Consider the following 18,887-nt stretch of genomic DNA (forward strand, 5'->3'; position numbering starts at 1 on the left):
GTCCCATCTCATCTCACTCCCATCCCATTCCCATCCCACTCCCATTCCCATCCCAGTCCCACTCCCACTCCCATCCCAGTCCCATTCCCATATCAATCTCATTCAAATCCCAGTCCAATTCCATCCCAGGCCCATCCCACTCCCATCCCAGTCCCATTCCCATCCCACTCCCATCCCACTCTCATCCCAGTCCCATTCCCATCCCAGTCCCATTCCCCTTCCCATCCCAGTCCCATTCCCATCCCACTCTCATCCCAGTCCCATCCCATTCCCATCCCAATGCCATCCCAGTCCCATTCCCATATCAATCCCATTCCAATCCCAGTCCAATTCCCATCCCATTCCCCACTCCCATCCCAGTCCCATCCCCATCCCAGTCCCATTCCCATCCCACTCCCCATTTCCATCCCAGTCCCACTCCCATCCCATTCCCAGCCCAGTTCCACCCCAGTCCCATTCCCATCCCAATCCCATTCCCATCCCAGTCCCACCCCATTCCCATCCCAGTCCCATTCCCACTCCCATCCCATTCCCATTCCAATCCCATTCCCATCCCATTCCCGTCCCACTCCCATCCCATTCCCAGTCCCATTCCCATCCCAGTCCCATACCCAGTCCCATTCCCATTCCCATCCCCATCCCCATTCCCATCCCATTCCCATTTCCATCCCAGTCCTCCCAGTCCCCCCCCACCCCCGGCCAGTCCGATGCCACAATGTCACCAACAGCTTTATTCCCCCTGTCCCCCCCCCAGGGCCAAGGGACCCTCACAGTGACACACGCATGTCCCCCCCCCACCAGGGGGGGGCCACCCCCACACCCCCCCCCCAACCGGGGGGGGCCACCCCACATCCCCCCCCTATAAATATAGTGCAAAGCGGCGCCAACCGGGGTGCGGGGGGGGGGGGGTCTGCACATCCCGGGGTGTGTTGGGGGGGTACAAAGGGACCCCCCCCCCATTTCAAAGAGGATAATTTGGGGTATGGGGGGGGGCTCAGACGTCCCCCAAACGCAAGTCGGTGTCTTTGTAGTGCCCGGGGAACATGTGGGTGCCCACCAGGCTGGCGGTGGGGTGGGGGTCCGGGGGGGGCCGCTTGTGGGGGGGGACGCATAGGGCCTCCCCTAATAATTCGGGGAAGTCCATAATGGGGTACGGGGGGGGGTAAAGCCGGGGGGGCCCAAGGGACGTAGAGCTGGCTCAAGGTATCCAATGGCTCCGGTTTCCGCGGCCAATAGGGCGAAGGCGTCTTCTGGGGGGGGGGATATGGGGACATAGGGGTTTGGGGGGGGGGCTGGGGGGGGTCCTTCTGACCCCCCCCACCCCCCCCCCCGCCCCGTCACGTCCTGAGGTCCCTGGGGTTTGGGGGAGGGGGGTGGATTGGGGGGCTATGGGGGGGGTCACTGGGGGTCTGGGGGTGACACTGGGGGTATGGGGGGGGTCCCTGGGGGTGACCTGAGGGTATGGGGGGGGGGGGTCCCTGGGGGTGACCTGAGGGTATGGGGGGGGGGGGGGGGTCCCTGGGGTAACCTGGGGGTATGGGGGGGGGGTCCCTGGGGGTCTAGAGGTGACCTGGGGGTATGGGGGGGGTGGTCCCTGGGGGGTCTGGGGGTGACACTGGGGGTATGGGGGGGGGGGGGGGGGGGTCCCTAGGGGTCTGGGGGTGGTGACACTGGGGCTATGGGGGGGGTCCCTGGTGATCTGGGGGTGACACTGGGGCTATGGGGGGGGGGGTCCCTGGGACTCTGGGGGTGACATTGGGGCTCTGGTGGTGACAATGGGGCTATGGGGGGGGACCCTTGGACTCTATGAGGTCCCTGAGGGTCTGGGGGGGGGTCCCCAGGGGTCTTTGGTGACACTGGGGCTATGGGGGGGGTCCCTGGGGGTCTGGGGGTTGACACTGGGGCTAATGGGGGTTCCCTGGGACTCTGGGGGGTGACATTGGGGCTCTGATGGTGACAATGGGGCTATGGGGGGGGACCCTTGGACTCTATGGGGTCCCTGAGGGTCTGGGGGGGGGTCCCCAGGGGTCTGGGGTGACACTGGCTGGGGGCTCTGGGGGCGCTCTGGGGGGTCCCTGGGACTCTGGGGGTGACACTGGGGTTCTGGTGGTGACAATGGGGCTATGGGAGGGACCCTTGGACTCTAGGGTCTGGGGGGGGTCCCCAAGGGTCTGGGGTGACACTGGGGCTATGAGGGGTCCCTGGGGGTCTGGGGGTGACACTGGGGCTCTGGGGGGGATTTTGGGGGGGTGTCTGAGACTCTGGGGGGTGACATTGGGGCTCTGGGTGGTGACAATGGGGCTATGGGGAGGGTCCTTGGGTGCTATGGGGGGGGGGGTCCCTGGGACTCTAGGGGGTCTCTGAGGGTCTGGGGGGGGGTCCCCAGGGGTCTGGGGGTGACACTGGGGCTCTGGGTGGTGACAATGGGGCTATGGGGGGTGGTCCCTGGGACTCTAGGGAGTCTCTGAGGGTCTGGGGGGGGGTCCCCAGGGGTCTGGGGTGACACTGGGGCTCTGGGAGGGCTCTGGGGGGTGACACTGGGGCTGGGGGGGGGTCCCTCGGGTTTGGGGGCCCCCGGGGGTCCCCACCTGCAGTAGGCAGTGGGGCGAAATGCTCCATGTACCCCGGCGGCTTCTTCCTCCTCTTGGCTTCGATCCCATATGGATCTGAGGGGGGTTGGGGTCAGGGGGGTCCCCAAAGATGGGGTGTCCCCCCCTTTGGGGACAGGGGGGGGTCCCCAAAGGTGGGGTGTCCCCCCACTTGGGGACAGGGGGGGGTCCCCATTGGCACCCACCTGAGCCCGAAAGCTCCTCCAGGACCTCGGGCATCCCCCGCTTGCGTTTGACGTTCACCCCATAGGCGTCTGTGGGGAGGGACCCCCCAATGTCACCCCAATGGCACCTCCCCATGGCTGGCACCCCCGTAACCTTGGACCCAACTGGGAGCCTGGGCCCAGGCTGGAGAACATTGTCCCCATCCCAGGGTCCCCATCCCCATGGTCACTGTCCCCATCCCAATGTCCCTGTCCCCATCCCAATGTCCCTGTCCCCATCCCAATGTCTCCATCCTCATCCCAATGTCTCCATTCCCATCCCAATGTCTCCATCCCCATCCCAGGGTCTCTATCCCATCTCAGGGTCCCCGTCCCCATCCCAATGTCTCTATCCCCATCTCAGGGTCTCTATCCCATCTCAGGGTCTCTATCCCATCCCAATGTCTCCATCCCCATCCCAATGTCTCCATCCCCATTCCAATGTCTCTATCCCATCCCCGTGGTCCCTGTCCCCATCCCAATGTCTCTATCCCATCCCCGTGGTCCCTGTCCCCATCCCAATGTCTCTATCCCATCCCAATGTCTCTATCCCCATCCCAATGTCCCTATACCCATCCCCTGGTCCCTGTCCCCACCCTGGGGTCCCTGTCCCCATCCCAATGTCTCTATCCCCATCCCAGTGTCTCTATCCCATCTCAGGGTCCCTGTCCCCATCCCAGGGGCCACATCCCAAACCTGGGGTTCATGTCCCCATCCAAGTGTCTCTATCCCCATCCCAATGTCTCCATCCCATCCCAATGTCTCTATCCCATCCCAATGTCTCCATCCCCATCCCAATGTCTCCATCCCCATCCTGGGGTTCATATTCCCATCCCAGGGTCTCTATCCCCATCCCAATGTCTCTGTCCCCATCCCCGTGGTCCCTGTCCCCATCCCAATGTCTCCATTCCAATGTCTCCATCCCAATGTCTCCATCCCATCCCAATGCCTCTATCCCCATCCCAATGCCTCTATCCCCATCCCAGGGTCCCTGTCCCCATTCCAGGGGCCACATTCCAACCCTGGGGTTCATGTCCCCATCCCAATGTCTGTATCCCCATCCCAGTGTCTCTATCCCATCCCAATGTCTCTATCCCCATCCCAATGTCTCCATCCCCATCCCAATGTCTCCATCCAGATCCCAAGGTCTCCATCCCATCCCCAGGGTCACTGTCCCCATCCCAATGTCTCCATCCAGATCCCAAGGTCTCTATCCCATCCCAATGTCTCTATCCCATCCCAATGTCTCTATCCCCATCTCAGGGTCTCTATCCCATCTCAGGGTCTCTATCCCCATCCCAATGTCTCTATCCCATCCCAAGGTCTCTATCCCATCCTAGGGTCCCTGTTCCCATCCCAATGTCTCCATCCCCATCCCAGGGTCTCTATCCTCATCCCAATGTCTCTATCCCATCCCAATGTCTCTATCCCCACCCCAGTGTCTCTATCCCCATCCCAGGGTCCCTGTCCCCATCCCAATGTCTCTATCCCATCCCAGTGTCTCTATCCCATCCCAATGTCTCTATCCCCATCCCAAAGTCTCTATCCCCATCCCAAAGTCTCTATCCCCATCCCAATGTCTTTATCCCCATCCCAATGTCTCTATCCCATCCCAGGGTCTCCATCCCCATCTCAGTGTCTCTATCCCATCCCCGTGGTCCCTGTCCCCATCCCAATGTCCCCATCCCAATGTCTCTATCCCCATCCCAATGTCTGTATCCCCATCCCAGTGTCTCTATCCCATCCCAATGTCTCTATCCCCATCCCAATGTCTCCATCCCCATCCCAATGTCTCCATCCAGATCCCAAGGTCTCCATCCCATCCCCAGGGTCCCTGTCCCCATCCCAATGTCTCCATCCAGATCCCAAAGTCTCTATCCCCATCCCAATGTCTTTATCCCCATCCCAATGTCTCTATCCCATCCCAGGGTCTCCATCCCCATCCCAGTGTCTCTATCCCATCCCCGTGGTCCCTGTCCCCATCCCAATGTCCCCATCCCAATGTCTCTATCCCCATCCCAATGTCTCCATCCCAATGTCTCCATCCCCATCCCAATGTCTCCATCCCATCTCAGGGTCCCCGTCCCCATCCCAATGTCTCTATCCCCATCTCAGGGTCTCTATCCCATCTCAGGGTCTCTATCCCATCCCAATGTCTCCATCCAGATCCCAAGGTCTCCATCCAGATCCCAAGGTCTCTATCCCATCCCAAGGTCTCCATCCCCATCCCAGGGTCCCTGTCCCCATCCCAATGTCTCCATCCCCAACCCAATGTTTCCATCCCATCCCCATGGTCCCTGTTCCCATCCCAGGTCCCTGTTCCCATCCCAATGTCTCCATCCCCATCCCAATGTCTCCATCCCATCCCCATGGTCCCTGTCCCCATCCCAATGTCTCCATCCCCATCCCAATGTCTCCATCCCATCTCAGGGTCTCTATCCCCATCCCAATGTCTCCATCCCCATCCCAATGTCTCTCTCCCCAACCCAGGGTCTCTATCCCCATCCCAATGTCTCTATACCCATCTCAGGGTCCCTGTCCCCATCTCAATGTTTCCATCCCCATCCCAGCGTCTCCATCCCCATCCCAATGTCTCCATCCCCTCTCAGGGTCTCTATCCCATCCCAATGTCTCTATCCCCATCCCAATGTCTCTGTCCCCATCCCAATGTCTCCATCCCCATCCCAGATCCTTGTCCCTATCTTGGGGTTCATATTCCCATCCCATGGTCCCTGTCCCCATCCCAATGTCTCCATCCCCATCCCAATGTCTCCATCCCCATCCCAATGTCTCTATCCCATCTCACGGTCTCTATCCCATCCCAATGTCTCCATCCCCATCCCAATGTCTCCATCCCCATCCCAATGTCTCCATCCCCATCTTGGGGTTCATATTCCCATCCCATGGTCCCTGTCCCCATCCCAATGTCTCCATCTCCATCCCAATGTCTCCATCCCATCCCAATGTCTCCATCCCCATCCCAATGTCTCTATCCCATCTCACGGTCTCTATCCCATCCCAATGTCTCCATCCCATCCCAATGTCTCCATCCCCATCCCAATGTCTCTATACCCATCCCATGGTCCCTGTCCCCAACCCAATGTCTCCATCCCCATCCCAGGTCCCCGTCCCCATGTCCCCGCGTCCCCCCCCCCTCACCGTGGTCCCTGGGCAGGTATGTGAAGCGGCAGGCCTGGCTGCACACGCTGTCCGTGAGGCGCTGCAGGAACACCTCGACCTCCACGGGCTCCGCCAGCTCCAGCTGCTGGTACGGGGGGGTCCTGAGCACGATGGCCACCTGCCGGTGCACGTCGGCCTGCGAGAAGTCGGCCCGCGCCTCCCACGCCTCCTTGCGGAACACCACCGCGATGTCCTCTGCGGGGACACGGCCACGGGACCCCCCCGACCGTCACGGGGGGGCTGCGGCGCCCACGGGTGTCCCCGGTACCCCCAGGGCACCCCCCGGTACACACAGTCACCCCCCGGTACACACAGTCACCCCCCGGCACCCACAGTCACCCCCCAGCACCCCCAGGTCACCTACTGACACTTGGGGTCCCCCCAGCACCCCCAGGTCACCTATTGACACTTGGGGTCCACCCATGGCACCTACTGACACTTGGGGGTCCCCCCAACATCCCAAGGTCACCTATTGACACTTGGGGTCCCCCCAGCAACCCCAGGTCACCTATTGACACTTGGGGTCCATCCATGGCACCTACTGACACTTGGGGTCCCCCCAACATCCCAAGGTCACCTATTGACACTTGGGGTCCCCCCATGGCACCTACTGACACTTGGGGTCCCTCCAACATCCCAAGGTCACCTATTGACACTTGGGGTCCCCCCCAGCAACCCCAGGTCACTTATTGACACTTGGGGTCCACCCATGGCACCTACTGACACTTGGGGGTCCCCCCAACATCCCAAGGTCACCTATTGACACTTGGGGTCCCCCCATGGCACCTACTGACACTTGGGGTCCCTCCAACATCCCAAGGTCACCTATTGACACTTGGGGTCCCCCCAGCAACCCCAGGTCACCTATTGACACTTGGGGTCCACCCATGGCACCTACTGACACTTGGGGTCCCCCCAACATCCCAAGGTCACCTATTGACACTTGGGGTCCCCCCATGGCACCTACTGACACTTGGGGTCCCTCCAACATCCCAAGGTCACCTATTGACACTTGGGGTCCCCCCAGCAACCCCAGGTCACCTATTGACACTTGGGGTCCACTCATGGCACCTACTGACACTTGGGGGTCCCCCCAACATCCCAAGGTCACCTATTGACACTTGGGGTCCCCCCAGCACCCCCAGGTCACCTACTGACGCTTGGGGTCCCCCCATGGCACCTACCAACACTTGGGGTCCCCCCCAACATCTCAAAGTCACCTATTGACACTTGGGGTCCCCCCATGGCACCTACTGACACTTGGGGGTCCCCCCAACATCCCAAGGTCACCTACTGACACTTGGGGTCCCCCCATGGCACCTACTGACACTTGGGGTCCCCCCAACATCCCAAGGTCACCTACTGACACTTGGGGTCCCCCCATGGCACCTACTGACACTTGGGGTCCCTCCAGCACCCCCAGGTCACCTATTGACACTTGGGGTCCACCCATGGCACCTACTGACACTTGGGGTCCCCCCCAGCACCCACAGTCATCTGGGGGTCTGCAGCACTGATGGGTCCCCCCGGCACCCCCAGGTCACCTATTGACACTTGGGGTCCCCCCAACATCCCAAAGTCACCTATTGACACTTGGGTCCCCCCATGGCACCTACTGACACTTGGGGTCCCCCCAGCACCCCCAGTCACCTGGGGACCCTGCAGCACCCACTGGGGACCCCCCAGCACCCCCGGGGCACCCACCGGCACCCATAGTCACCCCCTGGCACCCACAGTCACCCCCCGGCACCCACAGTCACCCGCCGGCACCCACAGGTCACCTATTGACAGTTGGGGTCCCCCCATGGCACCTAATGACACTTGGGGGCCCCCCCAACATCGCAAGGTCACCTATTGACACTTAGGGTCCCCCCAGCACCCCCAGTCACCTGGGGACCCTGCAGCACCCACTGGGGACCCCCCAGCACCCCCGGGTCACCCCCCAGCACCCACAGTCACCTGGGGGTCTGCAGCACTGATGGGTCCCCATGGCACCCCCGGGGTCACTTTGTCCCCTTGTCCCCCCATTTGTCCCTCTGTCCCCTGGGGTCAGTTTGTCCCCCCAGGTTGTTTTGTCCCCCTGTCCCCTCATTTGTCCCCCTGTCCCCTGGGGTCAGTTTGTCCCCTGTCCCCCCATTTGTCCCCTTGTCCCCCTGTTTGTCCCTCTGTCCCCTGGGGTCAGTTTGTCCCCTGTCCCCCATTTGTCCCCCATTTGTCCCCCTGTCCCCTGGGGTCACTTTGTCCCCCTGTTTGTCCCCCTGTCCCCTGGGGCCAGTTTGTCCCCCTGTCCCCCAGGGTCAGTTTGTCCCCCTGTCCCCCCATTTGTCCCCCATCTGTCCCCTGTCCCCCGGGGTCAGTTTGTCCCCTGTCCCCCCATTTGTCCCCTGTCCCCCGGGGTCACTTTGTCCCCGTTTGTCCCCCGTTTGTCCCACCTTTCTGGACCTTGTCGCACAGCAGGTACAGCTCCTCGCCGCCCGTGCAGGGGCCGCTCTCCTTGTTCATGCGGCAGATCCGAAGCTCCGACGTGTTGGTGGATTCTGGGGGGCACCGCGGTCAAACTGGGACCAGTAGGAGACTGGGACCAGCAGGAGACTGGGACCAGTATGAGACTGGCACTGGGACTGGTATGAGACTGGGACCAGGATGAGACTGGGACCAGGATGAGACTGGGACTGGGACCAGTATGAGACTGGGATTGGGACCGGTATGAGACTGGGACCAGGATGAGACTGGGACCAGGATGAGACTGGGACTGGGACTGGTATGAGACTGGGACCAGTATGAGACTGGGACCAGTATGAGACTGGGACTGGGACTGGTATGAGACTGGGACCAGTATGAGACTGGGATTGGGACCAGGATGAGACTGGGACCAGGATGAGACTGGGACCAGGATGAGACTGGGACTGGGACCAGGATGAGACTGGGACTGGGACTGGTATGAGACTGGGACCAGTATGAGACTGGGACCAGGATGAGACTGGGACTGGGACCAGTGTGGGACTGGGACCAGGATGAGACTGGGATTGGGACTGGTATGAGACTGGGACCAGGATGAGACTGGGACTGGGACTAGTATGAGATTGGGACCAGTATGAGACTGGGACCGGGATCAGTATAAGACCAGCACTGGGACCAGTATGAGACTGGCACTGGGACCAGTATGAGACTGGGACTAATATGAGACTGGGACCAGTACGAGACTGGCACTGGGACTAGTATGAGACTGGGACTAGTATGAGACTGGGACCAGTATGAGACTGGCACTGGACTAGTATGAGACTGGGACCAGTATGAGACTGGGACCAGTATGAGACTGGCACTGGACTAGTATGAGACTGGGACCAGAATGAGACTGGCACTGGGACCAGGATGAGACTGGGACCAGTATGAGACTGGCACTGGGACCAGTGTGAGACTGGCACCAGTATGAGACTGGGACCAGTATGAGACCGGAACCAGTATGAGACTGGAACCAGTATGAGACTGGAACCAGTATCAGACTGGCACTGGGACCAGTATGAGACTGGGACCAGTATGAGACTGGGACTAGGACCTAGCATTGGACTGGGACTGGGCATGGGACTGGGATCAGGACCAGTGTTGGACTGGGACCAGTGTGGGATTGGGACCGTCATTGGACTGGGATGGGAATCAGACACTGGACTGGGACTGAGCATCAGACTGAGACTGGGACTGGTTACTGGACTGGGACCAGACACTTAGACTGGGACTGGGAATTGGACTGGGACTGGGCACTTAGACTGGGACTGGGAGCTGGACTGGGACCAGACACTTAGACTGGGACCAGACACTTAGACTGGGACTGGGAGCTGCACTGGGACCAGACACTTAGACTGGGACTGGGAATTGGACTGGGACCGGGCACTTAGACTGGGACTGGGAGCTGGACTGAGACCAGACACTTAGACTGGGACCAGACACTTAGACTGGGACTGGGAGCTGGACCGGGACCAGGCACTTGGACTGGGACTGGATACTGGACTGGGACCAGACACTTAGACTGAGACCAGGCACTTAGACTGGAACTGGGAGCTGGACTGGGACCAGACACTTAGACTGGGACCAGATACTTAGACTAGGACTGGGAGCTGGACTGGGACCAGACACTTAGACTGGGACCGGACACTTAGACTGGGACTGGGACTGGAAACTGGACTGGGACCAGACACTTAGACTGGGACTGGGACCAGACACTTAGACTGGGACCAGACACTTAGACTGGGACTGGGAGCTGCACTGGGACTAGACACTTAGACTGGGACCGGACACTTAGACTGGGACCAAGCATCAGACTGGGACTGGATACTGGACTGGGACCAGACACTTAGACTGGGATCGGACACTTAGACTGGGACTGGGAGCTGGACCGGGACCAGACACTTAGACTGGGACTGGATACTGGACTGGGACCAGACACTTAGACTGGGACCAAGCATCAGACTGGGACTGGGACGGGAAACTGGACTGGGACCAGACACTTAGACTGGGACTGGGAATTGGACTGGAACCAGACACTTAGACTGGGATCAGACACTTAGACTGGGACTGGGAGCTGGACTGGGACCAGACACTTAGACTGGGACTGAGCATCAGACTGGGACTGGATACTGGACTGGGACCAGGCACTTAGACTGGGACCAGACACTTAGACTGGGACTGGGAGCTGCACTGGGACCAGACACTTAGACTGGGACTGGACACTTAGACTGGGATCAGACACTTAGACTGGGACTGGGAGCTGGACTAGGACCGGACACTTAGACTGGGATCGGACACTTAGACTGGGACTGGGAGCTAGACTGGGACCAGGCACTTAGACTGGGACCGAGCATCAGACTGGGACTGGATACTGGACTGGGACCAGGCACTTAGACTGGGACTGGGAATTGGACTGGAACCAGACACTTAGACTGGGACTGAGCATCAGACTGGGACTGGGACTGGAAACTGGACTGGGACCAGACACTTAGACTGGGACTGGGACCAGACACTTAGACTGGGACCAGACACTTAGACTGGGATTGGGAGCTGGACTGGGACCAGACACTTAGACTGGGACTGGATACTGGACTGGGACCAGGCACTTAGACTGGGACTGGGACCAAACACCATCCTAACCCCATCCTGGGGGTCCCAACCTCCCCACTGTCCCTGTTCCCCCCGGTGTCACATCCCCATGGTGACACATCCCCCTGGTGACACATCCCCATGGTGACACATTCCCATGGTGACACGTCCCCATGGTGACACGTCCCCCCGGTGCCACTTTGGTCCAACAGGGGCTCCAAGAGCACCAGGCTGGGACCAGCATCCCACTGGGACTCGACACCATCCCAGCCCAGTTTCTGGGCTCCGGTGGCCCCAGATGACACACGTCCCGCCCCGGGTGACACGTCCCCCCCCTGGGTGACACACGTGTCCCCCCCCGGTGACGCACTCTTGTCGAAGATGGGCTCCGAGAGCACGGGGCTGAGCTGGCGCCGCCGGCCCGCGCTGTCCGTGTAGGACGCCTGGAAGCAGATCCTCACCACGTTCATGTCCACCTCCTGGTGGTTCTTCAGCGACCCGGCTGGGGACACAGCGCGGGGGACAGTTGGGGACGTCCCCGAGGGGGTGGGGACACCCCAAGGGGTGGGGGGACACCCCGGTACCTTTGAAGGGGTCGATGCCCAACTGCAGCTTGCGCTCGATGGCGGCTTCGATCTCCTTCTTGCGCACGCACTGGATGCCCAGGTTGCTGAAACTGGGGGGGCAGTGTCCCCATGAGTGAGCCCAAGGTCCCCATGAGCGATGCCCATGTCCCCATGAGAGATGCCAATGTCCCCATGAGTGACCCCAATGTCCCCATGAACTGACCCAGGTGTCCCCATGAGTGAGCCCAAGGTCCCCATGAGCGATGCCAGTGTCCCCATGAGTGACCCCAATGTCCCCATGAGTGATCCCAGTGTCCCCATGAGTGACCCCAAGGTCCACAAGAGTGATGCCAGTGTCCCCATGACTGACCCTAAGGTCCCCATAAGCGATGCCAGTGTCCCCATGAGCGATGCCAATTTCCCCATGAGTGAACCCAGTGTCCCCATGAACTGATCCCAATGTCCCCATGGGGTGACCCAGGTGTCCCCACGAGTGATGCCAATGTCCCCATGAGAGATCCCAGTGTCCCCATGAGCGATGCCCATGAGTTATCCCAATGTCCCCATGAGCTGACCCAGGTGTCCCTATGAGCGACCCCAAGGTCCCCATGAGCGATTCCCATGTGTGACCCCAGTGTCCCCATGAGCTGACCCCAATGTCCCCACAAGTGATCCCAATGTCCCCATGAGCTGACCACAATGTCCCCATGAGTGATCCCAATGTCCCCATGAACTGATCCCAATGTCCCCATGAACTGATCCCAATGTCCCCATGAACTGACTCTGGTATTCCCATGAGTGAGCCCAATGTCCCCATGAGTGAGCCCAATGTCCCCATGAGCGATTCCCGTGAGTGACCCCAGTGTCCCCATGAACTGATCCCAATGTCCCCATAAGTGATGCCAATGTCCCCATGAACTGACTGTGGTATTCCCATAAGTGACCCCAACATCTCCATGACCTGACCCAAATGTCCCCATAAATGATCCCAATGTCCCCATCAGCTGACCCTGGTGTCCCCATGAGTGACCCCAATGTCCCCATGGGCTGACCCCGGTGTCCTCACGAGTGACCCTAACATCCCTATGACCTGACCCAAATGTCCCCATAAACGATCCCAACATCCCCATGACCTGACCCTGGTGTCCCCATGAGTGACCCCAATGTCCCCATGAGCTGACCCTGGTGCCCCCACAAGTGATCCCAATATCCCCATGAGCTGACCCTGGTGTCCCCATGAGCTGACCCTGGTGTCACCATGAGTGACCCCAATGTCCCCATGAACTGATCCCAATGTCCCCATGAACGATTCCCATGAGTGACCCCAGTGTCCCCATGAACTGATCCCAATGTCCCCATAAGTGATGCCAATGTCCCCATGAACTGACCCTGGTATCCCCATGAGTGATCCCAATGTCCCCATGACCCGACCCCAATGTCCCCATGACCCGACCCCAACGTCCCCACCTCCGCCGCCCCCCCCTCGCACCGGGGGTCCGGCGGGGGTCCCGTACCTGTGCCGGGGGTTGGTGGGGGGGCGCAGCAGCACGCGGCACAGCCCGTCGCTGCAGTCCTTGCCCACCAGCCCGTGCGGGTGCACGCGGTGCGGCCAGTCCTTCCACACCAGGCACGCCGTCACCGTCACCTCGGGGATGGCCTGGCAGTTCAGCAGCTGGGGGGACACGGGGGGGACACCGGGGCCTTGGGGACACCCACACGGGGGGTCCCGTGGGGGTCCCAGCACCCATATGGGTCCAGCAGCTACTGGGGGGTCCCAGCACCCATATGGGTCCAGCAGCCACAGGAGGGTCCCAACAACCATGGGGGTCCAGCAGCCACAGGGGGGTCTCAGCACTCATATGGGTCCAGCAGCCACAGGGGGGTCCCAGCACCCATGGGGTCCAGCAGCCACATGGGGGTCCCATCACCCTCATGGGTCCAGCAGCTACAGGGGGGTCCCAGCACCCATGGGGGTCCAGCAGCCACAGGGGGGTCCCAACACCCATGGGGGTCTCAGCACCCATATGGGTCCAGCATCCATATGGGTCCAGCAGCCACAGGGGGGTCCCACTACCCATAGGGGTCCCAGCACCCATATGGGTCCAGCAGCTACTGGGGGGTCTCAGCACCCATATGGGTCCAGCAGCCACAGGGGGGTCCCAGCACCCATATGGGTCCAGCAGCTACTGGGGGGGCCCAGCACCCATATGGGTCCAGCAGCTACTGGGGGGGCCCAGCACCCATATGGGTCCAGCAGCCACAGAGGGGTCCCAGCACCCATGGGGGTCCAGCAGCTACAGGGGGTCCCAGCACCCATATGGGTCCAGCACCCATGGGGGTCCCATGTCCCCCCAGGACTCCATCTCTGTCCCCCTCAGCCCCATAGAGCTCCATCTCTTCTCCCCAGGGCTCTTCCCCCCCACCCCATAGGGCTCCATCTCTTCCCCTCCCAGCCCCATAGGGCTCCATCTCTTCCCCCTCTAACCCCATAGAGCTCCATCTCTTCCCCCTCCAGCCCCATAGGGCTCCATCTCTTCCCCTTCCAGCCCCATAGGGCTCCATCTCTTCCCCCTCCAGCCCCATAGGGCTCCATCTCTGCCCCCTCCAACCCCATAGGGCTCCATCTCTTCTCCCTCCAACCCCACAGGGCTCCATCTCTGCCCCCTCCAACCCCATAGGGCTCCATCTCTGCCCCCTCTAACCCCATAGGGCTCCATCTCTGCCCCCTCTAACCCCATAGGGCTCCATCTCTTCTCCCCCAAGGGCTCCACCTCTGCCCCCCCAGCCCCATAGGGCCCCACCCCTGCCCCCCCAGCCCCCCAAGCCCCCCACCTCGATGGCGGGCAGCGTCTTGCTGGCCTCGGTGCTGCTCTCCCCGAGGATGCTCCCGGCCGAGCGCCCCTCGCACTCGTATCGGAACCGCATCCCGCGCTGCTTGGGCTGCTCCGTGATCACCAGCTTGGGCGGCTCCAGCAGCTCCTCCAGTTGTTCCGCACCGGGGCCTCGAACCGCGGTCCAGCGAGGAGCCGCCGCCGCCTTGGGCGACAGCGACAGCGAGCGGAGGCTGCGGGACAGCGCGGGGGGCGGGGCCTCGGAGGGGCCCGATCCACGAGCCACCAGCCTGGCCGAGCCCTTGGGGGGCGCTTTGGGGGACACGGGGACGGGGGCCGGCTGGAAACCGTCCTCCTTCATCACCTCCTCGATGATGGCTGCGGGATGGGGGAGGGGTCAGGGGGTCCCCCTCAAATCGCAGTGACACCCCCAAACTCGGGATGGACCCCCAAACTCATCATGACCCCCCCAAACTCGGGACGAACCCCCAAACTCATCATGACCCCCCCAAACTCATCATGACCCCCCCAAACTCGGGACGGACCCCTCAAATCGCAGTGACACCCCCAAAGTCGGGACGACCCCCCAAACTCATCATGACCGCCCCAAACTCGGGACGAACCCCCAAACTCATCGTGACCCCCCCAAACTCATCATGACCCCCCCAAAGTCGGGACGGACCCCCCAAATCACAGTGACACCCCCAAAGTCGGGACGAACCCCCCAAACTCATCATGACCCCCCCAAACTCATCATGACCCCCCCAAACTCGGGACGGACCCCTCAAATCGCAGTGACACCCCCAAAGTCGGGACGGACCCCCCAAACTCATCATGACTCCCCCAAACTCAGGACGAACCCCCCAAATCGCAGTGACACCCCCAAAGTCGGGACGACCCCCCAAACTCATCATGACCCCCCCAAATCGCAGTGACACCCCCAAACTCGGGACGGACCCCCAAACTCATCATGACCCCCCCAAAACCGCAGTGACACCCCCAAAGTCGGGACGAACCCCCTAAATTGCAGTGACACCCCCAAAGCCGGGATGGACCCCCAAACTCATCATGACCCCCCCAAAGTAGGGACGAACCCCCAAACTCATCATGACCCCCCCAAAACCGCAGTGACACCCCCAAAGTCGAGATGACCCCCCAAACTCAGGACGAACCCCCCAAATCGCAGTGACACCCCCAAAGTCGGGACGGACCCCCAAACTCATCATGACCCCCCCAAAACCGCAGTGACACCCCCAAAGTCGATGCGAACCCCTAAACTCAATGCGACTCCCCCAAACTCGCTTTATTTACCCCAAACTTATCATGACCCCCCCCAACCTCACAGTGACACCCCAAAATCGTCATGACCCCCCCAAACTTGCCATGAACCCCCACAGTTGCCACAACCCCCCCAGACTCACTGTGACCCCCCAAACTCCCAGTGACACCCCCAAAATCGTAGCGACCCCCCCAAACTTGCCATGACCCCCCATACTTGCAGTGACACCCCTAAACTTGCCATGAACCCCCAAAATCACCAGGACCCCCCAAACTCATCATGACCCCCCCAACCTTAATGCGACCCCCCCCAACTTGCCATGACCCCCCAAAATCACCACGACCCCCCAAACTCATCATGACCCCCCCCAAACTTAATGCGACCCCCCTAAACTTGCCATGACCCCCCAAAATCACCACGACCCCGCAAACTCATCATGACCCCCCCAACCTTAATGCGACCCCCCCCAACTTGCCATGACCCCCCAAAATCACCACGACCCCCCAAACTCATCATGACCCCCCTAACCTTAATGCGACCCCCCTAAACTTGCCATGACCCCCCAAAATCACCAGGACCCCCCAAACTCATCATGATCCCCCCCAAACTTAATGCGACCCCCCTAAACTTGCCATGACCCCCCAAAATCACCACGACCCCCCAAACTCATCATGACCCCCCCAACCTTAATGCGACCCCCCCCAACTTGCCATGACCCCCCAAAATCACCACGACCCCCCAAACTCATCATGACCCCCCCAACCTTAATGCGACCCCCCCCAAACTTGCCATGACCCCCCAAAATCACCACGACCCCCCCAACCTTAATGCGACCCCCCCAAACTTGCCATGACCCCCCAAAATCACCAGGACCCCCCAAACTCATCATGATCCCCCCCAAACTTAATGCGACCCCCCCAAACTTGCCATGACCCCCCAAAATCACCATGACCCCCCAAAATCATCATGACCCCCCCAACCTTAATACGACCCCCCCAAACTTGCCATGACCCCCCAAAATCACCATGACCCCCCCAACCTTAATGCGACCCCCTCAAACTTGCCATGATCCCCCCAAACTCATCATGACCCCCCCAAAACGCCCCCTTTGTATCATGGTCATCGGGGCGGGTCGATCCATCACATCCCCATGGGGGGGGTGTCTCTGCACCCCAAATCTGCCCCAAACCTTTGGGGGGGGGGGGGACACCCCATCACCTGCAGCTCCAGCCGAGGGGACCCCAAAATCGTGCCACGACACCCCCGGGGGGGTCACTCACCCAAATCATCTGTAACGGCACAAACCCCCCCGGGGTCACCCCCAGTCCCAATCTGGGGGGGGGGGGACACCCCCATTTGAGGTGGGTTTTGGGGGGCCGGTTGGAGGGGGCTCACCGGTATGTGCCATGGCCAAACCGGGGTCCTGGGGGGCAGCTCCTGGGGGGGGGGGGGGGGGACACGCATTGTCACCCTCCCCCCCCCAATTGGGGGGACACACACACACTGGGATGGGGGGGGAGGTTGGGGACCGTGTAACTCCCGGTAGGAACATGGGGGTCCCCAAAAGGAGCTGCCCCCCCTGCCCCCCAGGACCGATTCCCCCCCCCCGCCCCGGTGCAGATCCAGCGTCCCCATCCCCAATAGCCCCCGGTTCGAGTCCCCGGTGCCCCACCCGGTGCAGATCCCGCGTCCCCATCCCCAACAGACCTCGGTTCGAGTCCCCGGTGCAGACACCGGTTCCCCCCTCCCCGGGACAGACTCCGGTCCCCCGGTTCCCCATCCCCGTTTCGCCCCCTCCCGGTGCAGCCCCCGGTTCCCCATCCCCAGTTCCGCCTCCCGGACAGATCCCGGTTCCCCATCTCCGGTTCCCCATCCCCGGTGCAGCCCCCGGTTCCCCGACCCCTGTCCCCACTCCCGGTGCAGACCCCGCTTCTCCATTCCCGGTTCCGCCTCCCGGACAGACCCCCGGTTCCCCATCTCCGGTTCCCCATCCCCGGTGCAGCCCCCGGTTCCCCATTCCCGGTGCAGCCCCCCAGTCCCCGCCCCCGGTTCCCCATCTCCGGTTGACCCCCCCTCCCCGGGACAGCCCCCGGTTCCCCATCCCCGGTTCCCGCCCCCGGTCCCCTAACCGAGCGGCAGCGCCATGTCCCGGTCCCGGTCCCGGTCCCGCCGCCCACCGGAGCCGCGCGGCCGCCGTAGCTGGAAATCCCCGCGCGGGCGCCGCCGCCATTGGCTGCCGCCTCTGACGTCACCCAAGAGGAGGGGCGGGGCCGGGGAACCCCGCTCTAGCGGCGCCGCTATTGGCGGGCCCGTGGGGCTGACGTCACCATCCCGGGGGTGGGCGGGTATGGGAAAGGAGTGGGCGGGGCTGGGGCGGAGTGGGCGGGGCTGGGAGCAGAATCGGGTTGTCAGGGATTTAAAGGGACCTCTAAGGTCTCCCATCCAAGTACTGACCGGGGCCGACCCTGCTTAGCTTCCGAGTTCCGGTGTTCTCAGGGTACTATGGCTGTATATAACATATATACATACATGCTGCGTATGTATATCGTAATATATACATTTTACTGAACTATACTCTTATTTTATGGTCATCCAGCTGTCCTCCAGGACCCCAACGTCCCTCTTCACTGCTCTCCAACAGGTCGTTCCCCCATCTTTGAACACTAGAGTGACATTTACTTCTCCGGTTCCCACGAATGGAGTGGGCGGGGCTGGGAAACGAGTGGGCGGGGCTTAGAAACGAGTGGGCGGGAATGTGGAATCAGTGGGCGGGGCTGGGAGTGGGGTGGGCGGAGCTGGGAATGGAGCGGGCGGGGCTTTGAGCGGAGTAGGGAAACGAGTGGGCGGGGCTGGGAGTGGAGTGGGCGGGGCTGGGAGTGGAGTGGGCGGGGCTGGGAGTGGAGTGGGCGGGAATGTGGAATCAGTGGGCGGGGCTGGGAGTGGGGTGGGCGGAGCTGGGAATGGAGCGGGCGGGGCTGGGAAAGGAGCGGGCGGGGCTTTGAGCGGAGTAGGGAAACAAGTGGGCGGGGCTCAGAGTGGAGTGGGCGGGGCTGGGAGTGGAGTGGGTGGGGTTTGGAGCGGAGTGGGCGTGGTTTGGAGTGGAGTGGGCGTGGTTTGGCATGGAGTGG

At 61.6% G+C, this 18,887-nt stretch overlaps 1 protein-coding gene across 1 annotated transcript; it reads right to left on the bottom strand.

Moving 5' to 3' along the window:
* Nucleotides 1–918: 918 nt before the first annotated feature.
* Nucleotides 919–17,991, bottom strand: RELB (RELB proto-oncogene, NF-kB subunit). The gene is given in 12 exon segments (XM_080361712.1): nt 919–1,163; nt 1,165–1,220; nt 1,222–1,250; nt 2,589–2,666; nt 2,795–2,863; nt 5,972–6,187; nt 8,425–8,529; nt 11,454–11,585; nt 11,668–11,759; nt 13,164–13,321; nt 14,482–14,858; nt 17,889–17,991. Coding segments are annotated over 12 exon segments (1,497 nt in total). The 5' UTR covers nt 17,905–17,991; the 3' UTR covers nt 919–994.
* Between the last annotated feature and the right edge of the window lie 896 nt (nt 17,992–18,887).

This window comes from Nesoenas mayeri (assembly GCF_963082525.1).
Source record: "Nesoenas mayeri genome assembly, chromosome: 37".
NCBI lineage: Eukaryota > Metazoa > Chordata > Aves > Columbiformes > Columbidae > Nesoenas > Nesoenas mayeri.